The sequence below is a fragment of the Palaemon carinicauda genome, chromosome 29, assembly GCF_036898095.1.
Source record: "Palaemon carinicauda isolate YSFRI2023 chromosome 29, ASM3689809v2, whole genome shotgun sequence".
Classification (NCBI taxonomy): domain Eukaryota; kingdom Metazoa; phylum Arthropoda; class Malacostraca; order Decapoda; family Palaemonidae; genus Palaemon; species Palaemon carinicauda.
The window spans coordinates 48,247,040-48,260,895 of NC_090753.1; the positions used below are offsets into that span (position 1 = coordinate 48,247,040).

Below are 13,856 nucleotides of genomic sequence, written 5' to 3' on the forward strand. Positions count from 1 at the left end.
TCCAATACTCATTTAGTACTACACTGTTATTATCAATTTAATGTAGAATTCTCGCATTTTAAAAGAAAACATCGATGTCCACGAATTACTCACATCATCCATAAGCATGATGACGATATTTGGAGGCTGCTTGGCTTCATTCCGTCCTATGAATATCAATATCAAAATTAAACACCAAAGCGTTGACTTCATCTTCTATGCCGTAGGTTCTTTTATCTGGCGGTTGTTGGCAGCTTTTCACTCAGCTGTTGTAATGATGCCACTTGGGTGAGTACTGAGCTGCGAGTACGTTGATGTAACTAAATTCACTGCGTTGACTTTAAATGCGGACGGAATGGTAATACTTTCTGATAAGACGTGATGATAATGCAAACAAGGGCTGATATTACATTATTCCTACCTGAAAATCAAGATTTTATTATAGATAGGATATTAAAAGGGCTCCATCGTTTAATCTCTATTTTATATGCATAGTTTTATTTTTGATGATAAAGGCCTGCGATATTTTTCATTCATGATGAGTAATGTTTTTTTGGATTAAACCCGAAATGGTTTGAACTTTTAAAGAAGGTTTCAATAGGAAAGAACACTCACCCATGACAACATAAAAAAAGGAGACAAAACATTATTTTGAAAGACACACAAAACAAAACTAAAAATACTTAATCAATACCTGATAATATCTAGAATGCTTTCATGTCATAATGACAGATTATAAAGTAAATAGATAATGAAAATAAAGGTAATTGTGCCAAAATTTAATAGTAGTTTGGCCAGGGCACCAGCCGCCTGTTGAGATACTACCGTTAGAGTTAGTGAATCTTTTGACTGGCCAGACAGTACTACATTGGAGCCCTTTTTCTGGTTACGGCTAATTTTTCCTTTGCCTACGCATACACCGAATAGTATGGCCTATTCTTTCCACATTCTCCTCTATCCTTATACACCTGACAAAACTGAAATTACCTAACAATTCATCTTCACTCAAGGGGTTAACTAGTGCACTGTAATTGTTCAGTGGCTACTTTCCTCTTGGTAAGTGTAGAAGAGACTCTTTAGCTATGGTAAGCATCTCTTCTAGGAGAAGGGCGCTGCACAAATCAGACCATTGTTCTCTAATTATGGATAGTGCCATAGCTTCTTCCATTGTTTGGGTTAGAATTCTTTTGCTTGAAGGTACACACGGGCACACTATCATATCTTATTTCTCTTCTTGTTTGTTTTGAAAATTTTATAGTTTATATATGAAACATTTATTTTAATGTTACTGTTCTTAAAATGTTTTATCTTGATTATTCACGACCTCTTTTCTAGTTTATTTATTTCATTATTTCCTTTCCTCACTGGGCTATTTTTCCCTGTTGGAGCCTTTGGGATATTAGAGTATCCAACTCTAGTTATGGCTTAGCAAATAATAATAATAATAATAATAATAATAATAATAATAATAACCCTATGGCTTTTGTTATTATTATTATTATTATTATTATTATTATTATTATTATTATTATTATTATTAGCTAAGCTGCAACTCTAATTGGAAAAGCAGGATGCTATAACCCCTAATGCTCCAACGGGGAAAAATAGCCCAGTGAGGAAAGAAAACAAATAACTACTGTACAACAGAAGAATGAACAATTAAGAAAAAAAAATATTTTAAGAACAGTAACAACATTAAAACAGATCTTTCATTATAAACTATAAAGAGAGACTTATTGCAGTCTGTTCAACATAAAAACATTCGCTGTATGATTATGTCTTAAGATTAAAAGACACTTAATCACATGGTAAGGCAATTAAATTTGACATCTAAGAGAGCTACAAAGATTACTGATTAACAAACCATAATCAAAGGAAGAGAGCATTGATGATGTATCGTCAACTATTTCTATTTTTCTTTAAACCAGTAATATAACTCCCTCAATTGTTCATATTTTCGTTAAATCATTTATTCAACATATTGAGCTAGAAAAGCACCCTGGGAGTGAAAACCTCCGCCACTGCAGCCTATTTCTCGAAACCAGCATACCTTTCCCAGACTCAGTTAATCATTTCCAGCTCATTACATAACAGTTTAAAATCCCTACAAGTGTCATTACATTACGATTTAAATTGTGGTCGTATGGTTGATGACCAGAATTTGACCTTTTCCTTGACCTTGGACTCGACCTAGCTTTTGACGTCAACGTGTATTAATTAGGGTTGATTTCCATACAATCAAATATGAACCAAGTTTGAAGTCTCTACGACAACGATGTCCAAACTTATGACTGATTACGGGACTTGGACATTTTGCTTGACCGTGACCTTGACGTTTGACTTCGAACTTCCAAAATTTACTCATTTCCTGCTTTTTACATAACAGTTAATCCCAGCAAGTTTCATTACGGTGGGACTAAAATTGTGGCTAGGAAGTTGTTCACAAGTAAACACACGCACAAACAAACACATAAACAGGGTCGAAAACAACCGCCTCTCAACTTCGTTGGCGGAGGTAAAAAGAGTTGGATAGTAAACAAAAAAATTTTTATCTACCCATTAAAACAAAGCAATCACACGTCAACTCTCTAGAGATTAAACTTAATATCATTGTTAAGTATAAGTATGGGGGCGTGGCCGAATCTGACCCATTGTTAAGTTACCATTCATTTTTTTTATGCACGGTTTAAGGAAAGGAGTTGATTGGTTTATGATGTTCCATCTCTAGATTAGGATAAATATGATTAATTCATGGAGTTATATCACTGTTTAATGGGAAAAAAATTGAATACTTTATATTGTTTTATAAATGGTTCAGGAAAAAAAATATAAATAATTCATGGTGTTGTATCACTGGTTTATAGAAAAAAATTAAAAATTTATGTTATTTTATAATTTGAAACTATAAGAGAGATTACTCGAGTGCCATATGTGGATGAGATCATGATGAGGGGTAGCTGGAGATAGTTTGGGTATGCTCTTCACACTGCCCAAGAGAGAGTAGTTCACAAAACGCTCAACTGGGCTCCACTAGGCACTGGAAGAGTTGGAAGTTCCAGGTCTACATGGCTATTGACTATGAAGCGTGACGAAGGAGATGACGAATGGAGAAGTATTGAATTAAAAACTCGAGATAAAGATAACAGGCGAAATGTAACCAAGGCCCTTTGTGTCAATAGGCGTAGGAGGAAATGATGATGATGATGATAATTGGATCAGGAAGAAAAATATGAATAATTCGTGGTTTTAGATCACTGGTTTATGGAAAAAATGTGAATAATTTATGTTGTTATATAATTGGTTTAGGGAAAAAAATATAAATTATTTATGGTGTTATATCACTGGTTTATGGAAAAAAATTGAATAATTTATCTTGTTATATAATTGATTCAGGAAAAAATATAAAGGAATTTAATTCAATGTGAAAAAATGTAAATAATTTATGTTGTTATATAATTGGTTCAGGGAAGAAATATAAATAAATTTAATTCAAGATGAAAAAAAAAAATTGAATAATTTATGTTGTTATATCATTGGTTCAGGGAAAAAAATATAAAGGAATTTAATTCATGGTGTTATATCACTGATTTATGAAAAAGAAATTAAACGATTTATGACGTTATTCAACTAGTTCAGGAAAGAATATAAATAATTCAGGGTGTTATATCTTTGGTTTAGGAAAAACGTGGGTAATTTAGGGTGTTAAATATTTGATTTATAGGAAAATGTGAATAATTCATGTTGTTATATCACTACTTTAAGGAAAATTTTGAATCATTCAGTGTTATATTAGGGGCATATGAACAATTCAACTTACAACAATTACCGGTTTGGGAGAAAACATGAATAATTCAATGATATATCACCGATTTAGTGAAAACATGAAAAATTCAGAATTTTATAGTCTGTTTAGGGAAGAATATGCATTATTACCTCCGCCAACGAAGTTGAAAGGATGTTATGTTTTACCCTCTGTTTGTATGTGTGTGTGTGTGTGTGTGTTCGTGATCACATTCATTACTATGTCAGACAGGGCAGCCGATCGGGACTACGGTCTATCCCAGGCCCCTTGCAGTTACTGTATGGGTCCTGGTCTACCCCAAAGCCAAAGCAAAGTCCTTTAAAAAGAAGGCAATCGTCCTTAGCCCCATACAGAAAAAAAAAAAAAAAGAAAAAAAAATGAAAAAAATACTTGTTGGTAGAAGATGATTCATCACAAATGTATTCACTTCAACATTTCTTTAAAGATAATATATAAAACCAGGCAATGTGTGTAAAAATGTAAACCTATGCGAATGACATCCATTCCTTGTGTTTTTAAATATTATATTGTATATCTTATCTATACATTGGAAACTCATGAACGATATCATCAGAGAAAATAAAATGACAATTCAAATATTGTAGATAAAATACATATGATTCAATCTACAACTTCTAAGAAATGCCAAAAGATATTCAGTTGTTATTATTATTATTATTATTATTATTATTATTATTATTATTATTATTATTATTATTATTATTATTATTATTATTATTATTATTAGCTAAGCTCCAACCTTAGCTGGGTTCCAACAGGAAAAAATTGCTACGTGAGGAAAGGAGATAAATAAACTGCAAGAGAAGTAGTTAATAGTTGAAATAAAATATTTTAAGAACTGTAGTAACATTGAAATAAGTCTTTCATCTATAAACTATGAAAGCTTAAAAGAAGAGGAAGAGAAATAAGATTGAACAGTCAGCCCAAGTGTACCCTCAACAAGAGAACTCTACCCCAAGATAGTGGAAGACCATCTTACAGAAGCTATGGCGCTACCCAAGACTAGAGATTCTAGAGAACAATGGTTTGATTTTGGATTGTCCTTCTCCTAGAGGAGCTGGTTACCATAGCTAAAGAGTCTCTTCTACCCTTACCAAGAGGAAAGTAGCCACTGAACAATTACCCTGCAGTAGTTAACCCTTTGAACGAAGAATTGTTTTGTATATCAGTGTTGTTAGGTGTATGAGGACAGAGAGAGTGGAGAGAATAGGCCAAAGTATTCGATGTATGTGTAGGAAAATGAAAAATGAGCCGTAATCAGAGGAAGATATCCGATGTACTACTGTCTGGCAAGTTAAAGGACCCAATAACTCGCGATAGTATCTCAACGGGTGGCTTGTGCCCTGTCCAACCTATTACCTCTTTCGCTTATCCTAATCAAAAAGTTTTAAGTGCGATTTGAATCTTATCTCTCAAGTTCTACATAATATCCCCTTGACACCTTAGAGAATTATCCTATCTTATTTCCATATGCAGGAATTATGAGAAAATGGACTCATTAGAGGAGATAATAAATTAGATGTAGAGGATGTAGAGATGCTATGTCACTGACATACCATCTTTCTGGACCAGGGTTCGATTCCCTTGCCGGCCAACAGCTATTGCCTTTGAGTTGGTTACCCCTTGGGTCTTTGACTCTGAAGTATAAGAGAGAATCAAGACATTAAGGTATTAGATAAAATATATGGCTTATTTGATTATATGTATATATATATATATATATATATATATATATATATATATATATATATATATATATATATATATATATATATGTGTGTGTGTATATATATATATATATATATATATATATATATATATATATTTATATATATATATATACACTCGTATATATATATATATATATATATATATATATATATATATATATATATATATATATATATATATACTCGTATATATATAAATATATATACTGTATACACACACACACACACACATATATATATATATATATATATATATATATATATATATATATATATACACTCGTATATATAAATATATATATATATATATATATATATATATATATATATATATATATATATATATATATATATATATATATATATATATATATATATATATCATGCGTAGCAGGCTGCTCAGGGCACCAGCCACCTGTTGACATACTGCTGCTAAAGAGTTATAGTTATGGGATTCTTTGACTGGCCAACCAGCACTATATTGGATCCTTCTCTCTCGTTACGGTTAATTTTCCCTTTGCCTACAGAGACATCGAGTAGTTTGGTCTATTCTTTACATGTTCTCCTCTGTCTTCATACACATGACAGCGTTGAGATTACCAAACAATTCCTCTTCTTTCAAGGGGTTAACTAGTGTAATTGTTCAGTGGCCACTTTCCTCTTGGTAAGGGTAGAAGAGACTCTTTAGCTATGGTAAGCAGCTCTTTTAGGAGAAGGACACTTTAAAATCAAACCATTGTTCTCCACTGTTGGAGCCCAGAGCTTATAGCATCCTGCTTTTCCAATTAGGGTTTTATCTTCGAAAGTAATATATATATATATATATATATATATATATATATATATATATATATATATATATATATATATATATATATGTATATATATATATATATATATATATATATATATATATATATATATATATATATATATATATATATATATATATATATATATATATATATAAAGTCTGTTATGTAAATAGCAGGGAATTATATTTGCTATCTTCACCTCGTTTCTAATGCAAGATATTACCTAGTGATGACTTGATATTCAGAGATTACATATTTGATAATATATACATATAATGGCTTTTTTCACTCAAAGGAGGCTATATGTTAATCACATAATTCTCTTGAGAGTGTTTAAACTAATATAATTGTTTATTAAGCCAAAATGTACACGTAAATATCCTTAACGGAAATCATTTAAAAATTTTACCCAATTGAACTTCGATTTAGTAGTTTTTGTAGGATAATATTGTTGCAGTTTCAGGTTCTGGCCAGAGGTATCTTTTGCAACGGCTCCTCTGGTAACCTTTATTTCAAATACCGCGGGTAGAAATATCATCTTTTAATTTTTGATAAGACGATAATTCCCATTATCTATATCACATTCATATTTATAATCATAATTATATAAACGATAATAATAATAATATAGAAATTTAAATATATTACTTAATATTTAATGATTTTACTGTAAAGTTATCTTTATTTCGAATACCGCGGGTAAAAGTATCATCTTTCAATTTTTATTAAGGCAATAATTCCAATTATCTATATCATATTTTTATTTATAATTATAATTATATAAAGGATAATAATAATAATATAGAAATTTGAATAAATTACTTAATATTTAACGATTTTACTATAAAATGTAGCTTTGTTTACGTAGTAAGTGTACACCCCGTTCCAACAGCTGATCGAGCTGACGACACACCGGTGTTTGTTTTGGTTGTGAGTGACAATGTGTTTGAAATCGTGGTGAAATTTCCCTAATATTTGCCTGATTTTTCGGTGACAGAAATTTCTTCCAATTTTAATTGTTAAGGTGATTGATTTGTCGACTAATTTGTGTTTTATTTACGTGGTTTTACGTGTGTATTATATTTATTTTTAACTGAAAAGATAAGTTGTAGAAAGTTAACTTTGGGGAAACCTAAAGAAGATTCGTTCTCATCACAAGTGACCGTGTAGTGACGGTTATGATAAATGTAATTGTAGATTTAAATTTGTTCCAGGAACCTCCATTTGTTTGATGTAATACCCCCAAATTAAGTCATGGTATATTTCCCAGGCTTTTGGAAATTCATTTGCTAAAATTTTACCACCTTTACATTTTGATATTCGGCCCCATAGGCCTATGCCTACTTTAGGTTTGGTTTGTTTTTATAATTGAACTATAGATAATATATTAGTTACTTACAACCATTAACCCAATTATTTACCGAACATTACACAATAAACTCAGTGTAACACAAGATTATACCAACACTAGGTTAGGCTTCACATTGGTAACTTAGGTTATTGAATATTGTAATGAACAATCTATCTGGTAAATAGATTAATTTTAATTGTTATTATTACTTTAGAAGTCAAAGTAATACCATGAATGTTGGAATTCTTGACTAACTACACTTATAGATACGACAAGTAACATAATTTACCCTAGACCAAGATAGTCTAACCTAGACCTAACCTAACTTATGTTGAAGCATGAGCATTTACTTGTTTGTATTGTTGTTGTCATCCTAATTTGCAAGTTTAATATCAAGTTTTACTTCCAGGGTTACTATAGTTTTTTAGTTTTTGGGAAATTTTAGTACAGAAAGTACAGACAGGCTTATGTTATAGGAGAGAATTCAAGTTTTATTATTTTTCTATTTCCTATATGTTTCCAAGGAAATAGCCTTGTCTTTGAAGTTAGTGAGCCATGTTTAACAAATGTGCCAATAGGTAGAAATCTGCCCGCGGGATGATGTGCCCAAGAGTCCATTCACCCCGAAGTTGAGGGAAATTTACTGTGTCGGTAGTTGATGTGCGCCAACTAGGCCTTCTCAGTATTGAGTTGTTATGCCCCAACTGCTTTTTTCAAAGTTTGAAAACTTTTAGCAGCATGATGAGAGAACTTGCAGTTAAAAGAGGATATTACTCATTGGATACAATAAGAATGGTTTTTATGTATAGAATATTCTTTATTCATACTTGTCATGAAAACTTTTTTTCATATTTAGCAAATTAAGTTCTTACGGCCCAAATCTTTTTGTAAAGGAACTCAATTTGCAAGATATAATTATGAGACACATAAGATGTAGTGATAATATTTTTATATCCTTTATTGCAAATAGTGGTGCTGTACAGAGCCTCCATTCCTTAAGAAATTAGATTTAATATACAAATACAAAATATAGGATACTATATAATATATTGTAAAACTAACCTCTAGATAAAAGGAGACAAAACAGGGTGAAAAGATTAAACGGTACAAAATTGAAACATTCGCCAATTAGTTGCATTGGCAACAGATCTCCATTAGTGTACCTATTCCAGCAATTATACAAATGAGCCTGGAGTGTTATATTTGATTTTTTCCGAATGCGCTAGATTTTCCTGTCAGACACTAACTTAAGTGCTCTATCAATATCTTCTGCTTCTTCTTTTAGAAGCGTGGTTAGGTCACAGAATGGATTTTGGCTCATTTCCGCATAACTTTTGAGGCTGTTGAGCCACCCTTCCACTTCATTGATGGTCCTTACATTTCACTTGTAAATACTCCAGCTAGCCAAGGGAAATATAGTGGATGTGATCCACTGGGTACGAATGTATGCAACAAGAGTAATTAAGTAAGGGGTAATGGCTGTGCTTAAAATTAGCTTGTCAAATGATGCAGTGATATCCTCACATGGCAGGTAGGGAAGAGCAAGCAACTTCCTGGTGAACCTATGTGTACCACAATCTTGGCGATAAGTAATTTGCAAGTCATGGGCCTGCACTTGTTGCCACACTGCCCGGTCTCAGTGAAATATGCAGCCGTGAATAGTCACTGTGGGAAACACCTTTGGTATGGCTCGCCATATCGCATGCTCATAAACGACAGTGACATTCTCCACAGCTATAGTACTGGTATATTCTAAATCGACTTTACTTTGCAGCACATGCTTATAGTCTCTTTTCTTACGGGAAGACTTAAGACAGAATAAGAGAAAGACCTGTTTAACAGTCTTCAGATATTACAAACCTGTGATTAGAAAAAAGTATGGAAAACGGCTTTCTCACCACTTTGAATATTGAATCTATAAACCAGTGTTGACATTTGAAAAGGATTTGTTCCGTAACTGAAATACAAACCACGCTATTTAATATGGGTAATTACTTTCGGCGTAGCTGAAATGATGAGCCATTAGAAATTTAACAAGGGTTTACTACCCCACCGCTGGTTAGCGGGGGGCTAGGGAGGGTAGTTTGCTACACCCCCCCCCTCACACACACCTGTGCTGAGCTCACTTTGCTCTCGGCTCGGGTGCTAGACGGACGTGTCCGCTGTCACCCTCGCCTTCTCTGACAGCCATTACTAATCATTTGTTTGCTTTTTCTTTGACAGTGTTTGTGAAGTTGGCCTCTGCAATGCGTAAGTGTCTCGGTTTACCTGACCGCCCTTGTGGAACTTGCATGTCGGCGGTCGAAACGGACCCACACACCTTGTGTCCTTACTGTAGGGGCCAACGGTGTGTTAAGAGTAACGTATGTGGTGAGTGTAGGGAGTGGTCTACCTCCGAGAGGGAGGGGTTTTCCCGGCGCCGGAAGAAGAAGTCCAGGCGGGATATTTCTCCTTTGAAGATTTCTTTGAAAGGAAAAGATCCCAAGGGCTCTTCTTCCGTGCCCCAAACCTCCTCCGAAGCTCCCACTCGATCGGTTTCTTCTGAGAGACTGTCGAGTGGTAGCGTAGGCCGCAGTTCTGTTGACCGATCTCGGGGTTTGGGAGAGGGAGTTGCCTCCCCCTCCTCCCCCGGGGGAGGATTTAATGTCTAATGTCAATGTAACTAATCATGATATGTTGCAGCTTTGGGCTTCCTTCACCTCACAAGGATGTTAGGAGGCGCCTCTTCGGCTCGTCGTCCCCGCAGTCCGCCGCAGAGGAACCTCGCCGTCGGTTATCGACCCTGCCAGCTACATCCCTGGACCTCTCCGCAGATCGTTCGCGATCTCCTTCGGTGGAAGATCGTCCTTACAAAGGACATGCCGACCTTCCACCCGCCAGACATGCTGACCTGCCGTCGCCGTTCCTGGCCGCTGATGCGCTGTGGGCACCTACGAACCATGTTTTTAAACGGGCATCGGTCCCTTCGGGGCACAAGGGGCTTTCTCACAATGTGACTAAGTCCCTTACGCACCAGGTATCCCCTGCGCGCCATCGTTCAATTGCGCGCAAGCGCTCTCCAGCTGATCTTGTGATATCGTGCCAGTGCTCTCCTGCGCGCCAGCGCTCTCCTGCTTGCCAGCGTGCCACTGCGCGCCCTCATCCTGATGTGTGCCATGCGCGCCAGCACTCGTCTGCGCGCCAACGATCTTCGGATCTGGGCGCAAATGGAAGGTAATCTCTTCCCCTGCTCGCCAGCGCGCCCTCCTGTTGCTGTTCTTGATGTGCACGCCCGCGCGCAAGGGATATATCCCCTGCGCACGCGCGCCCATCGTTATTGCCCTCACGGGCTCATTGTGATTCTGCGAACAATCGCCTTCGTGCATGCGAGCGCTTATTCAGCTTGCTGCGCGCCCTCTGCTGTCACCAGAACGCGTCCCTGTGCGCCATTGATCGCCCGCGCGCGATTCAGGCAAAATTTCATTATGTGAGCGCCAGCACGATCCCACGCGCGAGGCTGCAGGACGACACGTGGCCAGGTTATCGCGGAGGGAGGTAGGGAGAACTCCGGATAGGTCCAGGAACTTGCCTTCTTCTTTTCAGGCCGACCCTGCTTTGGTAACTCCTCCTAAGGATCGAACGATCCCCTTCCCTCCAGAGGGAGTATTTGACAGCGCAGCTGTCAGTCAGCAGCCCTGGTTCGGGCCCCTTATCAGAGTGGTCGTACAGGCTTTTAAGCCTGTTCTCTCTGAGCTGGGACACAAATCAGTGGCAATTTCGTCTCCCCTGAAGAGGAAGAGAGGAGTAGCTGACGTGGTGACTTCTCGGAAGTCTTTGAGGAAGCCCCCCCCCCCCCCAGACTTTCTCTCCCTCCCCTTCGGACGAAGATTTCCTGTCCTCAGGGGAGTCACGTGAGGTTAGGTGTTCCCCCATCGCACCAATGAGGGAAATCCCACCTCCCGCAGAGAAGTCTTCTCGGGTAGGGGTGGAGAAGAGCCTCCCACCATCACTGCTGGAGTCCTGTATCCTTCCCAGGAGGGAGTCGAAGGACTCCAAGACGATTCCGAAGTCATCCTCAAGGATTAGACCAGAGCCAGCCAAGCCCTCGGAGAACGTCCACGAGTCGCCTCAAGAAGAACCTTTGGGGACAGGAGACTTTGCTGCCAGCCCTTCAGGAGGAGAGCTTCAGGAGTCAGAGCATGCGCTCTGGCAGGTTCTGACTCTTATGAGGAATCTCAATGGGTTCGCGGACCCAGAGATTCCTCCTCGTGAGGGCAAGGACACGGTCTTGGACCAAGTCTTTGGTACTTTGGTACTCAAAAACCTTCTAGGGCCAGTGCGGCTTTGCTTTGGTCCCAAGGGGTTAAGAGTGCCAGGGATAAGGTCGAGGGCCAGCTCTCCGAGCTTGCCTCCTCCAGCCGGTCCAGCGCCGGTAACAAACTCCTCCCGCCTCCTCGTGTCCATCAGAGGAGGTACAGTACTTCGACATCATGGAGGAGACTTGTTTAGCTCTTCCTTTACACCACTCTTTGGAAGAGGTTACCAGGGAAGTCTCTCTAGAGAGACTCTCCACCCGGCAAGTGTCTTTCTCGGCTACGGAGATCCTCGGCCAGGAGAAGGTGGCGAAGTGTGCCATGCAGGCAACTTCGTGGCTGGACATCTGGGTAGGGTCTTTCGGCATCCTGTTACGATCTGAGGACTTGTCCAAGGAGAGTACCAGGAGGGCCATGGAGACCTTTTTACTTTCAGGCACTCGTACCATCGAGTTTCTAGCCCATCAAGTCTCAAACTAGTGGGCTAATACCATCTTGAAGTGTCTAGATGCGGTGTCTGAGAGATTCCACCAGAAAGTCCCCAGCACCGAGATCAGCAGGCTCAGACATTCTTCCATCTTGGGGAGGAATCTGTTTGAGCCTCAGGACGTGGAGCAGGCAGCTGAGAGGTGGTGGAAGTTCAACCAGGACTCTCTCTCCTACATAGGGCTTTAACATTATAGCCCTATAAACCTCCAGCAACCACGCCCTACCAAGACCACGAAACCGGCAACGGCAGCGAAAACAACAGTGTCAAAGCCCTTTCCTGCCAAGGACAAGAAAGGCAAAAAGTCCTCCAGGGGAGGGAAAAATCCTAGAGGGAGAGGCTGAGGCCGCAAACGCTAGGATTGGCAGTCCCCCTGCATTTCCACCTGTAGGGGGATGCCTACAAAGTTGCGCAAGCAGGTGGCAGCAACTTGGGGCTGATTCCTGGACGATTTCCGTAATCAGTCAAGTATATCGCATCCCGTTCATAACATCTCTACCTCCCCTGACAGCGAATCCAGTGTCGTTGAGCTCCCTTGCTATGGGATCGGCAAGGGGGCAAGCCCTTCGGGCAGAAGTCGAGACCATGTTGAAGAAGGGCGCTCTCCAAGAGGTCGTCGACGGGTCCCCAGGCTTCTTCAGTCGACTCTTTCTTGTAAAGAAGGCGTCTGGAGGCTGGAGACCAGTCTTCGACCTCTCAGCTCTGAACAGGTTTGTCAAGCAGATCCCGTTCAGCATGGAGACGGCAGACACGGTCAGACTTGCAGTGAGACCGCAAGACTTCATGCGTACACTGGATCTGAAGGACGCGTACTTCCAGATCCCAGTCCATCTGTCTTCAAGGAAGTACTTAAGATTCAGCCTAGACAACAAGATCTGCCAGTTCAAGGGGCTGTGTTTCGGTCTCTCCACAGCACCTCAGGTTTTCACGAGAGTGTTCACCCTGATATCGTCGTGGGCACACAGGATCGGCATCCGTCTCCTTTGTTATCTGGACGACTGGCTGATCCTAGCAGACTCGGAGTCAGCCATTCTTCGACACCGAGACAAATTTCTGAGTCTTTGCCAAGATCTGGAGATCATGGTAAATCTCGAGAAGTCTTCTCTGTTTTCTACTCAAAGACTGGTATATCTAGGCATGATAATAGACACCAATCTCCACAAAGCCTTCCCATCAGACGATAGGATAGCAAGGCTGAGGAGGGTCGCGAGTCCTTTCCTGAGACGAGAAGAACTCCCAGCCCAATCGTGGTTACGTCTCCTCGGTCACCTCTCATCCCTGGCTCGTCTAGTTCCCAACGGTCGCCTCAGAATGAGATCTCTGCAATGGCGACTCAAGTCCCGGTGGAATCGAGGACACGATTCCCCGGATGTCATGAT

General features: G+C 38.8%; 2 protein-coding genes across 2 annotated transcripts in view; one reads left to right on the forward strand and one right to left on the reverse strand.

The window, feature by feature from the left end:
* The window catches only part of LOC137622180 (N-acetylgalactosamine-6-sulfatase-like), a 43,060-nt gene extending 42,752 nt beyond the window's left edge, over positions 1 to 308 (reverse strand). The window contains exon 1 of the mRNA XM_068352618.1: positions 94 to 308. Coding sequence (XP_068208719.1) covers positions 94 to 192 — 99 coding nt within the window. The 5' untranslated portion in view covers positions 193 to 308. The remainder of the gene's footprint in view (positions 1 to 93) is intronic.
* Positions 309 to 7,249: 6,941 nt separating this feature from the next.
* The window catches only part of LOC137622771 (uncharacterized), a 56,716-nt gene continuing 50,109 nt past the window's right edge, over positions 7,250 to 13,856 (forward strand). Inside the window, exon 1 of the mRNA XM_068353358.1 lies at positions 7,250 to 7,371. The gene's annotated coding sequence lies outside the window, so the exon portion shown is untranslated. The remainder of the gene's footprint in view (positions 7,372 to 13,856) is intronic.